The sequence below is a fragment of the Rhinolophus hipposideros genome (genome assembly GCF_964194185.1).
Source record: "Rhinolophus hipposideros genome assembly, chromosome: X".
Classification (NCBI taxonomy): Eukaryota; Metazoa; Chordata; class Mammalia; order Chiroptera; family Rhinolophidae; genus Rhinolophus; species Rhinolophus hipposideros.
This window is the reverse complement of record NC_138046.1, coordinates 23,383,029-23,402,867: the sequence shown is the minus strand read 5'-3', so window position 1 is coordinate 23,402,867 and position 19,839 is coordinate 23,383,029. Positions and strand designations below refer to the sequence as shown.

At 39.0% G+C, this 19,839-nt stretch overlaps 1 protein-coding gene across 1 annotated transcript in view; it reads right to left on the bottom strand.

The window, feature by feature from the left end:
* Positions 1-19,839, bottom strand: part of GPC4 (glypican 4) — a 123,769-nt gene that overhangs the window by 10,006 nt on the left and 93,924 nt on the right. The window contains exons 3-4 of the mRNA XM_081043267.1: positions 12,387-12,778; positions 96-261 (exon numbers count right to left, since the gene is read on the bottom strand). Coding sequence (XP_080899393.1) covers positions 96-261; positions 12,387-12,778 — 558 coding nt within the window. The remainder of the gene's footprint in view (positions 1-95; positions 262-12,386; positions 12,779-19,839) is intronic.

Below are 19,839 nucleotides of genomic sequence, written 5' to 3'. Positions count from 1 at the left end.
AATGAACAAAATTTCATAGCTAACAATTACAATATTCCTTATAGCCAGAAGCTGGGCTATTTCCAGCAACACACATACATGAATCACTTGCTCACCTATGAAATTGTTCCACTCAAAATCAAGATCTCCTTGGTTGGCCAAACAGCCTCTCATGATGTTCGAGCAGTAGTTGTAACACGGCTTCACAGTCACTAGGCCCTGGCAGTGGGAGCAGTAGATCATCTTCAGCAGGGCGTGGGTACACTGGGCTGTAGGAGTCACCTAATTTGGGAGAAGAAAGAGACAACGGTGGGGCAAAGATAGGCACAGAAATTGCAAGTCTATCAAGCTGACCTTGAAGGCTTGGCCATGAATTTAACTTAAGAATGATCTGTGATGGATCACATTTAGCAGGATCAGCCTATTTCCTGAAGAGGTGAAGGAGCACATGATTAGACAAAAGAAAGGGGTGTTTTGGGAAGGAGGTGGGGGGCATAGGTATGAATATTGCATTATCTGAAGTAACCAAACTCCATGTACTTCCCATTCATCCACCCTGTCTCTTTCTCACATACGCACTCTCACTCACGTTAAATGGCTCTATTATTTCAAAGTCCTTTTACAAATTTCTTTCCAGGATCAGCCATGAGACAAAGTAGTAGAGGATACCTTTACCTGCCCACCGTGCATGGCCTGCTATGGCCACTACCATCACTGTGTTTGCCTTACCAGACTGGAACACAAGCAGGTTTCTTTTCAAAAACACACACTACAAGACTGCATGTGGTTTATACACCACATATCAGTGAAATTACATGGTTCTCTGCTTTTTCTATCAGACTTATTTCGCTTAGCATTATACTCTCAAGATCCATCCATGTTGTCACAAATGTTCCTATATCATCTGTTCTTACCGCTGAATAGTATTCCATTGTGTATGTATACCACAACTTCTTTATCCATTCATCTATTGAAGGACATTTTGGTTGTTTCCATGTCTTGGCCACCGTAAACAAAGCTGCAATGAACACTGGAGCACACTTGTCTTTATAGATCAATGTTTTCAGATATTTTGGGTAGACACCCAGGAGAGGGATTGCTGGGACATATGGTAATTCTATTCGTAATTTCTTGAGGAACCTCCACACTGCCTTCCATAGCGGCTGCACCAGTCTGCATTCCCACCAACAGTGTATGAGGGTTCCTTTCACACAATATGATTTATAGATGATTGTGTTTCCAGGCTCTCGGCCTCACATAAAAAGGTGCTGGCTCAGGTAGTAAATGGCCATCAACTGTGATTGGATGGCCATCAGCTGTGGCTAGTTGGCCGTCAGCTGTAACCAGTGAGCCATTGGCCACTAATATAACTGCCGTGGTTACGCCAGCAGAAAAAATGGGGGCTAGGAAGATGGTGGCTGAGCTAGCAAGCGGCAGAGTGTGGATTGCAGTTAGCAAGTGAGGTTGGTTGCCAGAGAGAAGTGAACGGCAAGTTGTGGATAGTGTGGCTCCTTCTTCCTGTGTCTCCAACCCAGCCGCCAGCAAGAATATAGTGGTATGACTCCCCTATCTATGGCTCCGTGGGTGTTCCTTTTTGGCCTCACCATGTCCTGCGTTCTTATGTGGGGAGCGGGACTAGAGGCCCCGCAGGCCGCCTTGCACGACAAATGGCGCAGCGAGCAAGGTCTCCCGCACAACAATGATGTAATACAGAATTGTACATCTGAAATCTGTGTAACTTTACTAACAACTGTCACCCCAATAAACTTTAATTTAAAAAAATAAAAAGGGCCGGCCCGGTGTTTCAGGCGGTTGGAGCTCCGTGCTCCTAACTCCAAAGGCTGCCGGTTCGATTCCCACATGGGCCAGTAGGCTCTCAACCACAAGGTTGCCAGATCAATTCCTCGAGTCCCGCAAGGGATGGTGGGCAGCGCCCCCTGCAACTAAGATTGAACACGGCACCTTGAGCTGAGCTGCCGCTGAGCTCCCGGATGGCTCAGTCAGTTGGAGCGCGTCCTCTCAGCCACAAGTTTGCCAATCTCGACTCCTGCAAGGGATGGTGGGTTGCGCCCCCTGCAACTAACAACGGCAACTGGACCTGGAGCTGAGCTGCACCCTCCACAACTAAGATTGAAAGAACAACAACTTGACTTCGAAAAAGTCCTGGAAGTACACGCTGTTCCCCAATACAGTCCTGTTAGCCTTCCCCAATTAAAAAAACAAAAAATCTGAAAATAAACCCCTCATTTCCACACCACCCAATGCTGCCTCAAAAAAAAGAAACAAAAAAAAAAAAACAGAGAAAGACTGCATGTAAAACTTAACCCCCCAATCAGGGCTTAGATGGGTACCTAGCATGTACTCCATTCCATGTCTATAGCTGTGTAGAAGGCAACATTAATGCATTCTACAAGAAAGCATATGAATACATTTAAAGGAAAGCATATGAATACATTTAAACTTGGGGTTACTAGAAGAAGGCCTTCCAAGGTGTGGAAGTAGTAAAGCGTGGAGTCCTCAGGGAACACTTCATGGAAGAGATGGGACTTCATCTAAATTCTGAAGAAGTTGGATTTAAGTTGTCGAATTGAGGGAGAACATCCAGTTAGGAAGAATAAAAAGAACAAAAGCTGTAAGAGAACGTACCAAGCAAATTGTGGCATCTTAGAATGGGGTTGAAGAATTGTGCGAAGTAAGGTTGGATGCATACCGTGTTTCCCCGAATATAAGACCTAGCCGGACCATCAGCTCCAGTGCGTCTTCTGGAGCAAAAATTAATATAAGACTGGGTCTTATATTAATTTTTGCTCCAGAAGACGCATTAGAGCTGATGGTCCGGCTAGGTCTTATTTTAGGGAAACATGGTAGGAAGGAGCATGTGCATGGCCAGAATTTAAAGGGGCTTCAACACCAGGCAGAAACTGAGACACCACACGCAGGACACTGGGGTCTACTACAAGTTCATGAGGAAAGGAAGCCGCAAGTACTGAAACTATTACTGAAACTAGATTTGGGTTGGCCATCCTCTGAAGAGAAATTAGACTTAGATTCATCTTCCTACTTCCATAAGGTGAAACTGTCTTGGGCATAGAAGAGCTGATCCCATCCTGTCACTCATTTCCATCAGTGCTTAGAAAGGATCATGGCTAGGTATCACATGCTGGCAGCTAACCTAAAATTGCAGTCTTCTCATTCTCTCTGCCCCACCCTCCTCTTCTGGAGTGAGTATCAGAAGATTAGTGCATTCCTCTCTATCAGTACCAACCAGTTCCGCAAACATGGTTTTGAAAGCAGATACCACTGCAGGGAACAGATGCTAGGATACAGGGTAGTCCAGCAGTGCACTTCACCCACTCTGGGTGTGACTTTGGATACACTTATCAACAGTACCCTGAGGAACAGAGGATTAGTACTCTCAGGACAAACACTTAACCCTGTTAGGCTACTATGTGATGCATACACATACACCCTCTTATCACAAACAGAACTCTAGCCTAAAAGGGGGAAGAGAAAATATCCAAAACGTTGGTAATTATACATACTAAAGTCAACATTCCCCACAAAGTATTACGACTTTTTCACAGTTTTAACCAGTCCCATGTTTTGCTAAGCACTAAATTAGTCCTTTTGACTATGTATTAATGTACACTAAAATCTTGACTAACCAATACCTTGGAGGAATGGCCATTCTAGGTAGCTAGGTTTTCTGGAGAGCTAAACATTCATTCTTTAAAACAAGTTAGGATTTTGATACTTCTCCACCCCCTCATTTTACAGATGAGCAAAAAGGCCTGAAGAGAGGAGGTGCCTGGAGAATAACAGGATCACAGAAGTCTTAGAGTTGGAAGGGTCTTAGAGATCACTGAGTACAGCTCTCACATTTAAGAGAGAAGAAGGCCAAAGCCAAAGAGATGAATCGATTTGCTGACAGTCACCCTGATACATTTGATTCTAGTACTACACCTTAGCAAACATTTGTGACGAAAAGATTTCCCAGATATATCATGTTTCCCTGCCTTCTTAAACAGAATTTATTAAACTCTAATAGTAGCCAGCAGTTGTTTTCTTTGTTATTTTGTTAGGTTCCACATTGGTGAGACAGCTAAATGGCTGGATTTTAGAGAGGTAAAGGGTAATTATGTAAATATCTATGAAAAATCATAGAATAGCACGTGGCATTTGTTGAATATTATACTTAAGAGAAAGCAGCACCCTAGTAAAAAGAAACGTAGAAAGCTAAAGAGTGTGAACAAATAGTTATTGAGTACTCCAGGGATTATTCTGAAATATATGTGATTAGGTAACAAGGCAAGTAGGAAATTTCTATGTTAGAAGATGAAATCTGTTCTAGAAAAACACAAAGAAATTCCAAAATGTTATAGATCTTTAGAAAATAAGCAAAAGTTTAAAACTCAATAGTTATATTCGAGAAACATTTTTTTCAAGTAAGTCCTTTCCCCTTCTTTTTTTGTTTAACTCTAGGAAATGGCCCACTGTATTCTTAGTTCAATTGTAAGTCTAAATCACTTATGCAGTAGACCTTATAGTACCCTCTCCTAACATAGGCTTTAAAAACAGAGACCAAGCTAAATGACGCAGTAGGGTTTTATTAAAAGAAGATTATGAAGCTGGGTTTGGTGGAGTTTTTCCACTTCATTCTTTGGCTAAGTACTGGCTCATGCTCTGCACATGGCTTGTTGGGTAACTACTAAAAATGATCACAAGGAACTCGGCTCTAACAGGCTATGGAAACACTAAATAATACCAGAACTGAGGAGAGAGATGGGGAAGATATAAGGAAACTGGGACAAGAAAGGACATATGAAATACCAAAGTTGGAGAAAATCTGTCTTTCGTCTCACAAGCACTAATCAGACCACCATGCAGTGTTTTACATGAAGGGAATTCAGAACCTGAAAAATAAACCCTTTGTGTGGGATGAGGCCCTAGTATAGAGAGAAGAGTTTTAAAAGGGTCCCCTGCAATGCTCATCCCCCCAGAGAAAGTGCCAATAATGTGCCACTCCTCAGGCCTTGGTTCCCCACTCTCGCTGACCTGCCCAAGCTCAGGATGGTGAACCCCGTGTCCCAAGGACCAGCTCTACCTTCTCACTGTGGACTACCCTAGTGGATAAACCAAATGGCTGCCTCTCTTTTGAAGGGGCTTCTTGGTAAGAAGCGATGTAGATTGGTAAAAGAGCCGAAGGGGTACCATTGCCACAGGGAAGAAAAAGCCAAACAGTATATGGCACTTCATTTTAAATTCTCTAGTGGAGTTTCTGGTAAAAGTCCAGGATCTCCTTGTCCAATGATGGCTCCTGCTGTCATGTCCTGATATACCAGGCCCTGGTGAGTGTCCCTTCACAAGCTCTCAGTGGTCTCTCCACCATACCAGGGGCAAACCTTTCACCCATAAGCAAATATAATAGTGGACTAAGTTATACCTTGTTCTGGGAATTTATTAATTTTTGATAGAAACCCAAGTTCATCCACATTCCACTTCCTTGTAATACTCAACATCAATTACTTCTCATGAGTCCCCAAATAACTTATTTATGGAAGTAGTTTCACTCCAAAAAACCAAGACCAAGTGGTAGATCATGCCACATGGGGATTGACAAAAGGGGTAACCACATTCCAAGGCCTTCCTTTAACACTCAGTTATGTATTGATTCTCTATGGCATGTAATGCCACTGAAAATGATCAATCTGATTGTTCCTCTGGGTTATAGCTCTTGACTAACATTTGATATATTTTCCTTTTGTTTAGAAGGGTCTGTTAAGCCCAGATGTCAGTGACTTCATGAATCCTTGGGGCTGGGGTATGAGTCAGGTGAGGTTACGACTGCTTTTATAAAAGTCATGTTTTTCAGACTTCTCGCGGAGATTAAATAGTTTCTCAAAATGATTACTGAAAGAGAACAGGGAAAGGAAAACTTTACACTCCTCCCTTCCCCCTTTGAACCACTAACACAAAGAATGAATTAATAGTCTTAGAAAATGCTTATTTAATTTCTATGGTTTCATGATTATGAAAGTCTTGATGTCAAGATTAAAAGAAAAATGTTCTGTTCTTTGTCAGAATAACTTGTGTACTGATAGCTTTTATTGGGCTTTCTTGATTTATATGATATACAAGTGCTTATACTTACTATGTGCCAGGTTCTAAGTGCTTTACATGTATTAACTCATTTAGGTTTCAAAATAATCATACGATATGAGTATTATAATTTCATTTCATAGATGGAGAAGCAGAAGCCCAAAGAGACTAAGGGACTCACACAAGATCTTCCAACAAATGGCCAAGATCGGAACCCTGGCAGTTTGGTTCTATAGCAGGTACACTGGACTCCCTTGATGGTTATCTGAATGGCTTCTTTTCAGTAATAGATGGTACGAAACTTGAGGGCAGGCAGCATGGAGTTGGCCCTTCTCCAAAGCTCCCAGACCTCGTACAGGGTATCCATACACAGTGAACACTCAGCTATGAGGCTGGGACGTTTTCCTAAGATGTTTGCAGTTTTCAAATTTGTTGACCAAATGAATCACTTTTTACATTGGCGGGTAAGTGAGGATGCAGCTGTTCTGTGTGGAATAACATTGACTAGATATCTGGATGGGATTACCTATTGTTTAATAAACAATAATCACTTACTCCGCCAATGCTACATCCTTAGAATGGTTCAGTGTACCGGGATGAGAAAAATGCATGCCTATATATCACTCATCAGCCCCATGGCGTGCATGCGTGCACACACGCATACACACACACACACACACACACACACACAATTCAAAGGTTCAAGTAAACACTGCTGGACATGGAGAGAGGCGATTTCACTTGAGCAAAACAAAACAGAAAACAACACATTTGACTAAGTTTTAACATTTTGAAAGTTTCAGCTAAATGTAGTAGATTATCAATTTCTACTAGAAAGTGGGGCATTATTTATAGAAGGAAAAGGTTTTGAGGCTCTGTATATAAGAATGAGGTGGTTTGATTTGTTTACTTTTGGGGGAGGCTATGATAGAAAGGGATCAACTGTACTTCCTGTAGCAAATCAAAATCATTCTGAGTTATTGACCCATGATGACAATACATTAGTAATCAATTTTCAAGCCTTATAAAATCTTTCAAGACTTACCCAGGTCTTTCTAAATGTTAAGGTAAGTCTAGGAGGTGCCTTAGAATTTAGATTTTAGGAGCCAGTTTATGTTTCTTGGTAAAAGTAGAAGAATCCTCATTTCCTTTCTAACTTGTTAAGACTCTTTAAAATACTCATTCCTGCCTTTCTCAGGATATACATTTAACATGACATCTGCACACCATTTCTGCTATTAAAAAAAAAAAAAAAAAAAAAAAAAAAACAAACCTTTGCGGAAAAGTCCCTTTCTCTGCAAGGACTCTTCTAATATAGACTAAGACTTTCTACAAAATAACCTGCATTTTCCAAACACCACATTAAAAACTACTGCAAGCAGCCTAAAAAAAAGAAAACACTGGAGCAGTGCTCCTCACGCAGCCTGGATTTCATTTCAGTAATTCAGAACGAGCCTAAAGCCACATTCACAGAGATGGAAGTCAACATGCTGCACTGAAGTTAAAAACACATTTCCTTTTAGTTTATTCTAGTTCCTAACATACATTCGCAGCAACATTTTTTTTTCTTGCACAGCCAATAGTACCAAACAAACAGAAAAGGTCTAGATTTTATCTGTTGCTTGGTCACATAAGCTCCCAACAAAAATAACAGGAAATAGTTCCCAAAATTATGGTAAAAGAGGTAGGGAACCCAAATACGTGCTGAGATGGGATGAGTTTATTCAACAACTCCCTAACTAGTTTTGAAGTCAATGCACACACAAAGAAAGGAGGATGAGATATTCTTCACAATTTCCCCGATAATGGAACATTAAAGACATGAACAAAACATACGGAATAAGCTAGGATTCATTCCGGAATATTTGTAGATACATTGTAGATACAACTGAAGCTGCATAAATGCTTGAAAGTGTCTCTTGTTTTGTTTTAAATTATTGGACTCAATTATAACCTAGAAGTCAAAGCATCCTTGTATTAACCACCACTCCACTTGTAGAAGACTCTTATGTTGGTTTCGAGAGTATATAATCTCTACTAATTCAGTCCTTGATACTTCCCACACTCCTACCATCACCATCTCCACCGCACTATAGCTAGAATCCCACTTTCCTCTTGCAATTCCAGTTCTTAGGTTGTGAGTGAAAAAGAATTATTAAGGGTTAAATAAATGTCTACACTTTGCTTCTTAAAAGCTTTTTATATTGACCATTTATAAAATTTGTATTTATAATGGTTCCAGAAAATGGCAAAATAATTTGTGTAGTACTCTTGTAGGTGTTGGGGCATTGTGAATAGACAGAAATGAAGGGGGAGACATGGAAATATTTTCAAGGCAGGACAGTAATCCAGACATCACAATGGTAAGGCACTGATTTCTAATTATAGTCCCTATAGTTTGAGGTGGGGGTGTAGACATAGTCCCATTATGTCAGTGTTAATTGAAACCATGAGAATGCAACTCTCTTTGGCATAGGAGCTATTAATTTTCATGGTGCATGTAACCACTTGTGCATTTTTGAAAGACCACAACAGACTTCACCCTTCCAGGCAAAACTGCTGCTACAAGCAGGTAAATAAGAAATGTACCATGAACCATGACAAGTAAAGATGGAATAAGTAATACAAAGATTTGTAGCACCAGGGTATTCTTGAACCATCTGTTACTAATTAAAGAGACTTTTCTGTAGTTTGAATTGTAAAGCTCAATGGAGTAAGCCGAAATCACTCGATGTTTTGGGCCCAGAGAAACTTTAAAAAGGCAAGTATACTTCAACTAAGAAGTGACTTTCTCTTTAAGTAAATTAAACTTGCTGGTGCTAACCGCCTTTAAAAAGCTTAATGATAATCAAGTCATTGCTCAACGTATAACCACAACCCTTTTGTTGCAACAGTAAACTGGAAAAGCAGGGGATCCACTCATGAAGAGAAAGTGGAAACATCTCTGAGTTAAGTATCCAATAACTAGTCCCAAGACCAGGATGCTTTTCATATTTGAAATTAAAGACCTCTTTGTAGATGAAGCAGGTGAGGTGGCTCTCTTTAATTAGGAAATACATTCTCCACTCTCAAAGGTCTTTTTCAGGCCCAAGGTAATTAATTCTACTGGACACCAAAAGAAGGAACGTTTATTTATTTCTTAGGTTTCTCTAGTTTCACCTGCAAACTACATACACTTGGGACAGCACCTGACAGGAGTGGAAACACATATGAAAAAACATTGCGTGGGTACCCAAACTGGGAGAAATGCTTACTTATTTTATTAATCAAATGTAGATTTTTCAACGTGTTCAATTTGAAATGTTTTTGAAAGCCAGATCATTTATCATCTTCCCCATACCACTGTACCTTAAATTAAAATCTGTTTCACTGGCAGTCATACCCCAAAAATTAATGTAAGGAGTATTTCTCAAATGTGCAAGTATTCCTTGCATACTTCTTCTAAACAGAAACATCACATAAATGATAGATTTTTGTGTTTTAGCACCTTTAAAAACTGATGTGATGCTTCCGTATCTTATTATGTACTTTTCATAACTTAACTTAGTTGAAGAGTTTGATTTCAAGTCAGTCCTTAAGTCTAGAAGAAACTCAGTAGTGAAGCAAAACATTTTTAAGTTTCCAGCTACAATACTTAAAGCAGTCATAAAACTGTTTTCAACTAAACAATTGGCACATAATGTTTACTCAAGGTAAATTAAGCTCTGCAGCTTGTATCCATTGTATTCTCATATAACTATGCAAATATCTCTTAGGCAGATATGAAAATACAATGAATATAGAGATCAATTCTAAAAAAATTTTTAGGGCTACATTTAGAAAATAACTTTCTCAAACAATTTGGCAATATTAAGGTACACAGGAAAATCTCTTTCTTGCTTAAAAAAAAAATCATACCTAAAGGAACATCAGAAATTGTGACAATTTCATTTTGGGTCCCATACTCTTTATTGCATAGGGAAAGGCGTTTGAATCGTAAACACAAACGTCAATCTTACTGATTTCCCACAGTTCATTTTGAAAACCATGTGAAGAAGAACACAACACAGGGAAGTCACAACTGCTTTCTTCTGCCTCATCTTTGGAGGTGGGGTGATGTGGATAATGGCCTCTACCCTGTGATCTTTTAACCTGTAGTAAATTGTTTCTAAACTACTTCCTTGCTTCACCCACCACCCTCTACCCCAAATTGGGGTTTCTGGACTCTCAGTTCCCTAACGGGGGTTGCCAAACTTGCAAAGTAAGGTTAGCAACAAGACAAGGTTGAGCCAGCTGCCTGGTCCTTCCTAAGAATCAACTGAAATGAAGGTGGGTGGTTAATGTAAATAAACCACTTTTCAAACATTTGCAAGGGGCTTTCTCCTTGCCTTTCCCCTACGCACTTGTGTGCATACACATACACGCACACACAGACAAGCAAACCACACAGCAACGCCTTTCTGCCTATTCAGCTTAGGACGAACGCAAGGAATTGTTGAAGGAGGGCAAATGTGTTCGGTGGAGTACACTGTAAATTACCTTCATCTAGATTAACTGTGAATTGTTTAGGAACCCTGACATCAGCATGTCCAAGATTAATAATGCTTTTGCTGAGGTTGGCAGAAGTTCAGGAACCAGATTATTCCTTCAATTATAATCATCATCTCCCCACTTGTTCCCACCCACCCTCCCTCATATGCCCAACAGTGCTTTGCAATTTACAATGAAAATATCAGGAGGAAAAAGAGCGAACAAAAACATGCTGGAAAAAAGTTGTTTTCTGACAGTTTCTGGCCCAGAGATGAGAGAACAAACAAAACTATAATAATGAATGCAAGCAATCAACAAATCCTTATTATCACCCAATTCTAACATGAAATATCCCATAAGCACTTATTTTTTTTATAACACACAATTCTTTACAATCTCTACCTTCACTCTGATAAATCTAAGTTTCCCCTCTAACTAGGGTGATCACGCATCATGCTCTGCCCAGGAGAGTACTGGTTGCTTATTAAAACTTAGTGGCACATGTTGTCTGGTTATGATTGTTAATAAGCACCTCCTGATTTAGACAATAAGCGTTCCGGTTTGGACAATACATTATATATATGGTCACCTTAACTCTAAAAGAAATCTGTTGCAGTCAATCAGATTAATATTTTAATGTTTGTATTGCTGTCCAGCTTTTATTTTGACCACTCTTCTAGTCCTCAAAATAACCAAATGACCTAACTAGAAGCTGATGTAGTTGCATTTCCAGACTTTTCAGAAATGGACTAATTTGGCTTTCCCTTTGAGGGCCTAAAGGTAATAGGACTTGTAATGATAACTTTGCCCCAGTACATTCTATTTATTCACTGATATTGAGCCAGGGAAAGAAAGGTAGACGTGGAAAGTCCTTCAAGAAGTTTTCAAATTTCATCTTTGGGAGAGGGGGTGGAGTGTGAGGAGGGACAGTAAGAGAGCCAGAGAACTTTCCCCCCTTGAAATCTCTCAAAACCCTATTGCATAAAACTGAGGAAAGCAAAGCTTCTCTGGTGGAGCCAGGAAGTCAAGTCACAGATACACAGTCTTACCCACAACATAGAAGACGCACGGCTCCCTTAACCGCTCCTCAAGGAGAGGAGAGGCCCCTGAAAGACCTCCTGCGTTGGCTCCAAAGAACACAGTCTGAAAAATATCAGTCTAGTCTGATTCCTTTAATTTACAAATGAGGAAAATGAGGCTCATTTCATCTACTCTTGCCCACAAATTGCAATTTCATTTTCTCTACTGGCAATTATATAAACAAAGCCGTAAGTCAAGAGCAGGTGGTCCACATTAATTATTATAGAAAGCTCCATCTTCTTAAGAGCTCTGGGTACACCTTATAACAAGGAAACATACAGTAATGGATGTTAAATGCTTTTCTAGACTATAACTAATAGACTCAAACACAGTCACTCAAAACAACCTAATGTGGAGCCTGTGTGTATGTTTCTTCCTCTGGAGGGGAAGTGGAACAGGAGCTGAAGCAGAGTATGGAGGTATTAAACCCATTTTAAATTAAGGTTCCAAAGTGAGCAGGCATCCTGCTTGTAAGAATAGCTACCCAAAAACTCCACTGAAAAGATTGCTAATGACATATGAAGATGTTCATCATAGTATTGTTTATAACTATAGAATGTACATGGATAAAAATAAAGTATAGAAGAGGGAAAACAAAGAATTGAAGAGAGAAGATTGCTACTGAGCCAAAGGAATTCTACTGATTTATTTCTCTAACTCTTCCAAACGTTCTTTTAAAATGAAACAAAACAAAGATACAAAATGCAAACAGTGCTTACCACGGAGACTTTGCTTACTACGTCTCTTGCAACCGCTAAGCCTTGAGCAAAAGTGCGGGCTGCCACAAATGCACGAGTAACCTGTAGCTTCAGTTTCCGAGGGACGTCTCCAAAGGGCTTCAGCTGCTCGGTGTACTTGCTCACACACTCCAGATACTCATCTGTGAAGTGGTACTGGGAATTCACCAGGCGGAACATGCGCTCCAGAAGGCGAGCCCAGAAATCATTTAGCATTTCCTCCAGGTTCACATTTCCCACCACATAGTAGCGCTTCAACTCTTCGAAGAGATCTTTAAATAGCTCAGAATTTTGCATGTATAAGCGGCCATATGTCTTCACAAACATGTCATTCAGGGATTTCTCTGCATTTTCAAGTAGTTCTTTGAAGAATTCTAAAAAGAAAACAAAAACAAAAAAAGAAGACGAAAGGGTTTTCAGTAATTAAATAACCGAGTGCTTTTCAGGCAAATTTGAAAACGGGAAAAAAAAATCACGAAATTAAATCAGAAAACATGCTTCTATATAGAGTGGATTTCTTCTGGGGAATTTGGCATCTCTGATCATTTGTCAATGAAAAGAAATCTATGTCACAAAGTAAATCACGTGTGTCTATGTCAAAGGTGGAGAAATAAAATTTTAAACCAACGACTTATCAGGAGTCCATAGAAAACACATGCACATACTAACTCTTCTCATTGAGTCACAAGGTAAATAAAAAACTGAATAAAAATGGGTACATGAAGTCTAAAAAATGAGTTTTCCCCGAACTTTATGCTGAAAGGACTCTAAACCAATGTTAATAATGCCTCTTAATTGTAACCTGACACCAAGACAGATGTTTTCAAAAGGTAGTTTTACTTGGACACCATTTTTTTTTCTGTTCTCCTCCCTACATCTACATGACATACAAGAAAACTGCCTGGAAAATACTTGAGGCCAATAAACATAATGAAACACCCCAAGAAGCAAGCATATTAAGTTTTCTGAAAATAAGTTCCCAGGTGTCCTCTGTGACATTGGTACACATTGGACTGTCCAAGATGACCTAGAGTTCGTAAAGGATTCATACAGTAACATCATGAGACTTTTTTTCTGTGTGGAGAGGGAGAGAGACGGGGAGGGATGAAGGGAGAGAGAGAGAGAGAGACAGAGAGAGAAAGAGAGAGTATAACAGACTCAACCACATATTTGGTATATTTATAAGACAACACAGAAAAATAACTGAAAAAACATAAACATGAAAGAATACCAGGTTATTTCAGGTTTACTTTTTGGCTACCACATACCCACAGCTTAAGTGTTGAAGATTTTAATCTCTTAAATACAAATGGCAAATTAGTTTTTCCTGATGCTTTCCTCAGGAAGTTCAATGAAGACAGGAGTTAACGGTGTATGTGTAACATTAATCATTCTTTAAAAATCTATGCCTGGTATAAAAATAAACACTTCATAATATGATGTATTTTAAGTAGGAAACGTAATAAATATCAAAGCAAAATATAAGGACCACATCAAATAAGAAACTGCCTCCAACTGAACATGGAGCAGAAAAGAAAATATGACGTCTCCTTTACAAAGAACATTAGCGAGCTTATCAAAATGCAGTAGTGCTACAAAAACATTCTCTTTTTATGTTGGGTGGGCAAGCTGGAGGCTGAAAACTAATTCCAAACATTTTTTCAAAACCTGGACTGAAAATACTGAAGCCTTTCGGAGGGAATGTGTGTGACTTTCCTCACTTCCAAGAGATTCCAAGGCCGTGTCCTATCTCATCACCATGTGGGGCTCAAGTCATAGTCCTTTGGGTTCCAGCTTTTCAAACTATGTGTGTTTTGTTTGTGGGTGTTTGTGGTGGGGGGGGTCCTCTACTTTTATTTTTGTGTAGTTTTTCTTTCTACTACCACTTGCCTTTTATTTCCTGGGCTTTCTTTAGAGAAAGGGAAATGGATTCCCTCTGAGGAGTGAAAAAGAAACACACACAAAAATGGGCAAGTCAACTCCCTCAGCCCCATTACAAATGCACAGCCTGACATTTTTACCAATGTTCTCTCCCTGGAAAAAGGCCAGAGAGTTACGAGAAGCTAGGGGAACCATACAAAAATCATTACTCAAATCCGGTACCCGGGAAGGTCTCTGATTCTCTCCAAAATCCCAAGTGGTTATCAAGTGTGGTCCCACGACAGACACGCATCAACATCACTGGGGCACTTGTTAGAAATTCAAGTTCTTGGGTCTCTGCCTAAACCTACTGGGGAATCAGAAACCCTGGGGTTGGGCCGAGCCACCTGTGACTCTGCTGTACCCTAAAATCTGAAACTAGCCACTGAAACTTCTCTCATTTTAACTCTCACCAGCAATGAACACCAGCTCAGGGACTGTGTTGAATGTGAAGCCTTCAGATAAGCACATATGCTTTAGTTAGGGGGCAATGTCTTTCCAATGAATTGGGTTTCTTTAATTTTTTTATTGCATTCTCAGGTGTGATTTCTTTATGATGTTTTGGGGACCCATTTTCTTGTGTGGAAGTATCTCTCAACTAAGTGTCAAGATGCAGGCGGCCCATCTTTAGAATTCAAAGTTGGGGAGTCTCAGGGTGAGAAGAGATCTGGAAAGCCATCTGCTCCACTTGCCAAACCTTGCTTGAATCACTACCACCTTTGCTAAGTGGTGCTGACTCATCGGAGCCATAAAAGAAAGCACACTGGGTTACTATTACATGTCCAGGGTATTGTACACATAGATAGCTCTTGCATATTGGAAAAATAAATTGTGGTCATTGAGATCAACTGGCAAGCTTTGTTTCAATCCAGTGCTATTAATACTTCACAATCCAAAGAGCAGATTCCAAGGGTAACCATAGGTCCTTCCCTATACAGCTTGTCCCTGACTTACGACTGACTGACTGCAGTGGTGCGAAAGCAACATGCATTCAGGAGAAACTATACCTCAAATTGTGAATTGTGGTCTTTTCCCATGCTCGTGATATATAGTACAATACTCTCTTGTGATGCTGAGCAATGGCAACAAAATGATTTTGCCCAACTGTAGGCTAATGTAAGTGTTCTGAGCACATTTAAGATAGGCTAGGCTAAGCCACGATGTTCAATACGTTAGGTGTATTAAATGCATTATAAGCTTACAAGACTTTTCACTTACAATTGGTTTATCCGGACATAAGTTACCCCATCATAAGTTGAGGAGTACCTGTACTAGATTTTTATTATACTGCTCATAAAATTGGCACACATCATTTAGTGTAGATATTGAGAATTATTTCACTTGTATTTCCGTGACTCATTTAATAAGTAATGCTGAATACTCTCTTGCATGTCTCATGAATGGCACCGACAGTAGCACTGGTTTTAAGGGTGGGAGCAGAGTGGCATGTCAAGCTTAGTTTTAATTTAAAACATCTATGAAAAGTCAGAGTTCAACCTTTAGGCTTCAAAGGCCCCCGGTGAAAGAAACATTAAGACACTGAACACTTTATGGAAAAAATAGTTTTCTTAGAGGCTCTCATTCAGGTCAAGAACCTATGAGGTACAAGAGAAATAATCTAATAAAGAGGAACCTTTTGTTTCCCATGACACAAATTCTGTCTAGGAAGGGTATGGGGGACGGGGGAGGTATTTATACTTCAAGAGGTTAGCCTAGTGCTACACACATACTAAATTCTAATTAATTTAATCACTCAGAAAATTGGTTTCCCCTCCTTCACATTTTCAAACTCTTTAATGGGGCCATAGAAATTGCAAATATAAAGATCGTTTGGGTGGACTATACATAGAAATTCTGTAAAACTGATACAACAATTTAAAATCTGATAATTTAATCTCTCCAAATGGGTGTACAATTTGTTAAGTATGTACTGAGAGGCTATTAATGGCTCAAAGCACAGTTTTACCATGCACCTTAACCTTCCTCCCCAATCAGACTGTAATGAAAATTTCTAGAAAGACAAACTTCCTCCATCTAATTCCCTTTTACCATACCGTTCTTCTCCACACACAGTTTTATGAGTGCACTAGAAATTTTTGAAACACCTAAAATCCTTAATCCTTCATGACCATTCCGTATAGCAAGTTTTAAATATTCATCTATACCACCCATGGAAGTCAACAGAACAAAAGTCAAAAGATCCAAAGGACTCACTCATTTCTCCTCAGACTTATTCTTACTGGACCTGTTAAATGGGACTATTCCACCTGTGCTTTTTGCCTCCAAGAGAACTTTTAAGGATGAAAGACATAATTTAAGTTCTAAAATCCATACCAGTTAGGTACAATATCAACCAAAGCATAGTAATTAGCTGTAAGGAAAAAAGAAAAAAAAAACCCTTTTGCATCTATTCTTCTTATCAAACAAGCACCTCTCCTATGTTCTTGTACAATGCTTCCACATCGCACTCTCCCATTTCTTCCTATCATATTTCCTTCGACAATGAGCAATAGAACACAAATGAGACATTCATGTTGCAGTCCACGGCCATCAATAGCAACTTCATTAATCGTTACATTAATGCTCACATCCACTTTCCCCCGTCATTCAGAATTCCAGATCAGAGTCAGATCTTAACTGAACAAGAATTGTGTAGGCCTGAGACACCTACCGTAGCAATCATCCCTTCATAATCATTATGCCTGAAGCCAATTATAAGACACTTGGTGGCTAAGAGAGAACTCAGCCAGGAGCAGTGTAAACCAGAGGTCTACATGAGTTAATTGGAAATTAGATCTCCCTAGCAGCAACGGCTTGTATTCATAAAAAATGCTGTTCAGGGAGTCTGTTTTAAGTAATATCACTGGTGTCTAAAAAGAGAGTCAGAAAGGAGATACCGTGTTTCCCTAAAATTAACACCAACAGTCTAAAAAAAAAAAAAAAGAAAAGAAATACTGGACACTCACAAAGGCTAAAAAAAAAATTAACACCAAGTCTTATATTAATTTTTTAAAAATTTATTGGGGTGACAATTATTAGTAATATTACATAGATTTCAAGCATACAATTCTGTAATACATCATCTATAAATCCCATTGTGTGTTCACCACCCAGAGTCAGTTCTCTTTCCATCACCATATATTTGATTCCCCTTACCCTCATCTCCCACCCCCCACCCCCTCTTACACTCTGGTAATCACAAACCTATTGTTCGTGTCTATGAGTTTTTGTTTCTCATTTGTTTGTCTTGTTCTTTTGTTGTTTTTGGTTTCTATACCACATATCAATGAAATCATAGGGTTCTCTGCTTTTTCTGTCGGACTTATTTAAATTAGCATTATACTCTCAAGATCCATCCATGTTGTCACAAATGTTCCTATATCATCTTTTCTTACCCCCGAATAGTATTCCGTTATGTATATATACCACAACTTCTTTATCCATTCATCTATCGAAGGACATTTTAGTTGTTTCCATCTCTTGGCCATCGTAAACAAAGCTGCAATGAACATTGGAGCACACGTGTCTTTATGTATAAATGTTTTCAGATTTTTTGGGTAGATACCCAGGAGAAAGATTGCTGGGTCATATGGTATTTCTATTCGTACTTTTTTGAGGAACCTCCACACTGCCTTCCATAACGGCGGCACCAGTCTGCATTCCCACCAAAAGTGTATGAGGGTTCCTTTTTCTCCACAGCCTCTCCAACACTTGTTACTATTTGTCTTGTTGATGATAGCCATTCTGATTGGGGTGAGATATCTCATTGTGGTTTTTATTTGCACTTCTCTGATGATTAGTGATGTTGAGCATTTTTACACGTCTTTTTGCCATTTCTATATCCTCTTTAGAGAAATGTCCTTTCAAGATCTCTGCCCATTTTTCAATTGGGTTTTTTGTTTTTCTGTTGTTGAGTTTCATGAGTTCCTTATATATTTTGGATATTAACCCCTTATCGGAGACACTGTTTGCAAAAATCTTCCCCCATTCAGTTAGTTACCTCTTTATTTTGTAAATGGTTTCTTTTGCTGTGCACAGGCTTTTAAGTTTCATATAGTCCCATTCGTTTATTTTAGCTTTCACTTCCATTGCCTTTGGAGTCAAATTCATAAAATGCTCTTTGAACCCAAGGTCCATAAGTTTAGTACCTATGTTTTCTTCTATGCAGTTTATTTTGTCAGGTCTTATGCTTAAGTCTTTGATCCATTTTTAATTAATTGTGGTATATGGTGACAGATAGTAGTCCAGTTTCATTCTGTTGCACGTGGCTATCCAATTCTCCCAGCACCATTTGTTGAAGAGGCTGTCTTTCCTCCATTGTATGTTTTTAGCTTCTTTGTCAAAGAAGCTAAATTATCTGTCCATATTTATCGTTTTATTTCTGGGTTCTCAATTCTACTCCATTGGTCTATGTGTTTGTTTTTCTGCCAATACCATGCTGTTTTGATTACTGTAGCCCTGTAGTACAAGCTAAAGTCAGGGAGGGTGATACCTCCAGTATTGTTCTTTATTCTTAACATTGCTTTGGCTATTCGGGATCTTTTGTGTTTCTGAACAAATCTGATGATTTTTTGTTCTATTTTTTGAAAAAATGCCATTGGGATATTCATGGGGATTGCATTAAATCTGTACATTACTTTGGGTAATATGGCCATTATAACTATGTTGATTCTTCCAATCCATGAGTATGGAATGTCTTTCCATTTTTTGTGTCTTCTTCAATTTCTTTTAAAAATGTTTTATAGTTTTCAGCATATAGGTCCTTCACATCCTTGGTTGTTTATTCCTATGTATTTTATTCTTTTTGCTGCAATTTCAAAATGAATTGCTTTTTTGTTTTGTTTTTCTTTTGAATTGTTCATTTCTTTTTCTGAGATTTCATTGTTTGTATATAGGAATGCGATGGACTTTTGTACGCTGATTTTGTAGCCAGTAACTTTACTGTATTTGTTGATTGTTTCTAATAGCTTTTTGGTGGAGTCTTTAGGGTTTTCTATATATAGCATCATGTCATCTGCAAAGAGTGACAATTTAACTTCTTCATTCCCAATTTGGATGCCTTTTATTTCTTTCTCTTCCCTGATTGCTCTGGCAAGGACTTCCAACACTATGTTAAAAAGTAGAGATGATAGGGCACAGCCCTATCCTGTTCCTGAACATAGAGAAAAGGGCTTCAGTTTTTCACCATTAATTATGAGATTAGCTGAGGGCTTGTCGTATATGGCCTTTATTATGTTAAGGTATTTTCCTTCTATACCTATTTTATTAACTGTCTTAATCATAAATGGATGTTGTATCTTGTCAAATGCTTTTTCTGCATCAATTGAAATAATCATGATTTTTGTCGTTTATTTTGTTTATGTGATGTATCACACTGATGGATTTGCGGATGTTAAGCCATCTTTCTGCCCCGGGGATGAACCCCACTTGGTCGTGATGAATAATCTTTTTTTTTTATTAGTTTCAGGTGTACAAGACAAGGTAATACGTAGACGTTCATCATTTATATCCCTCA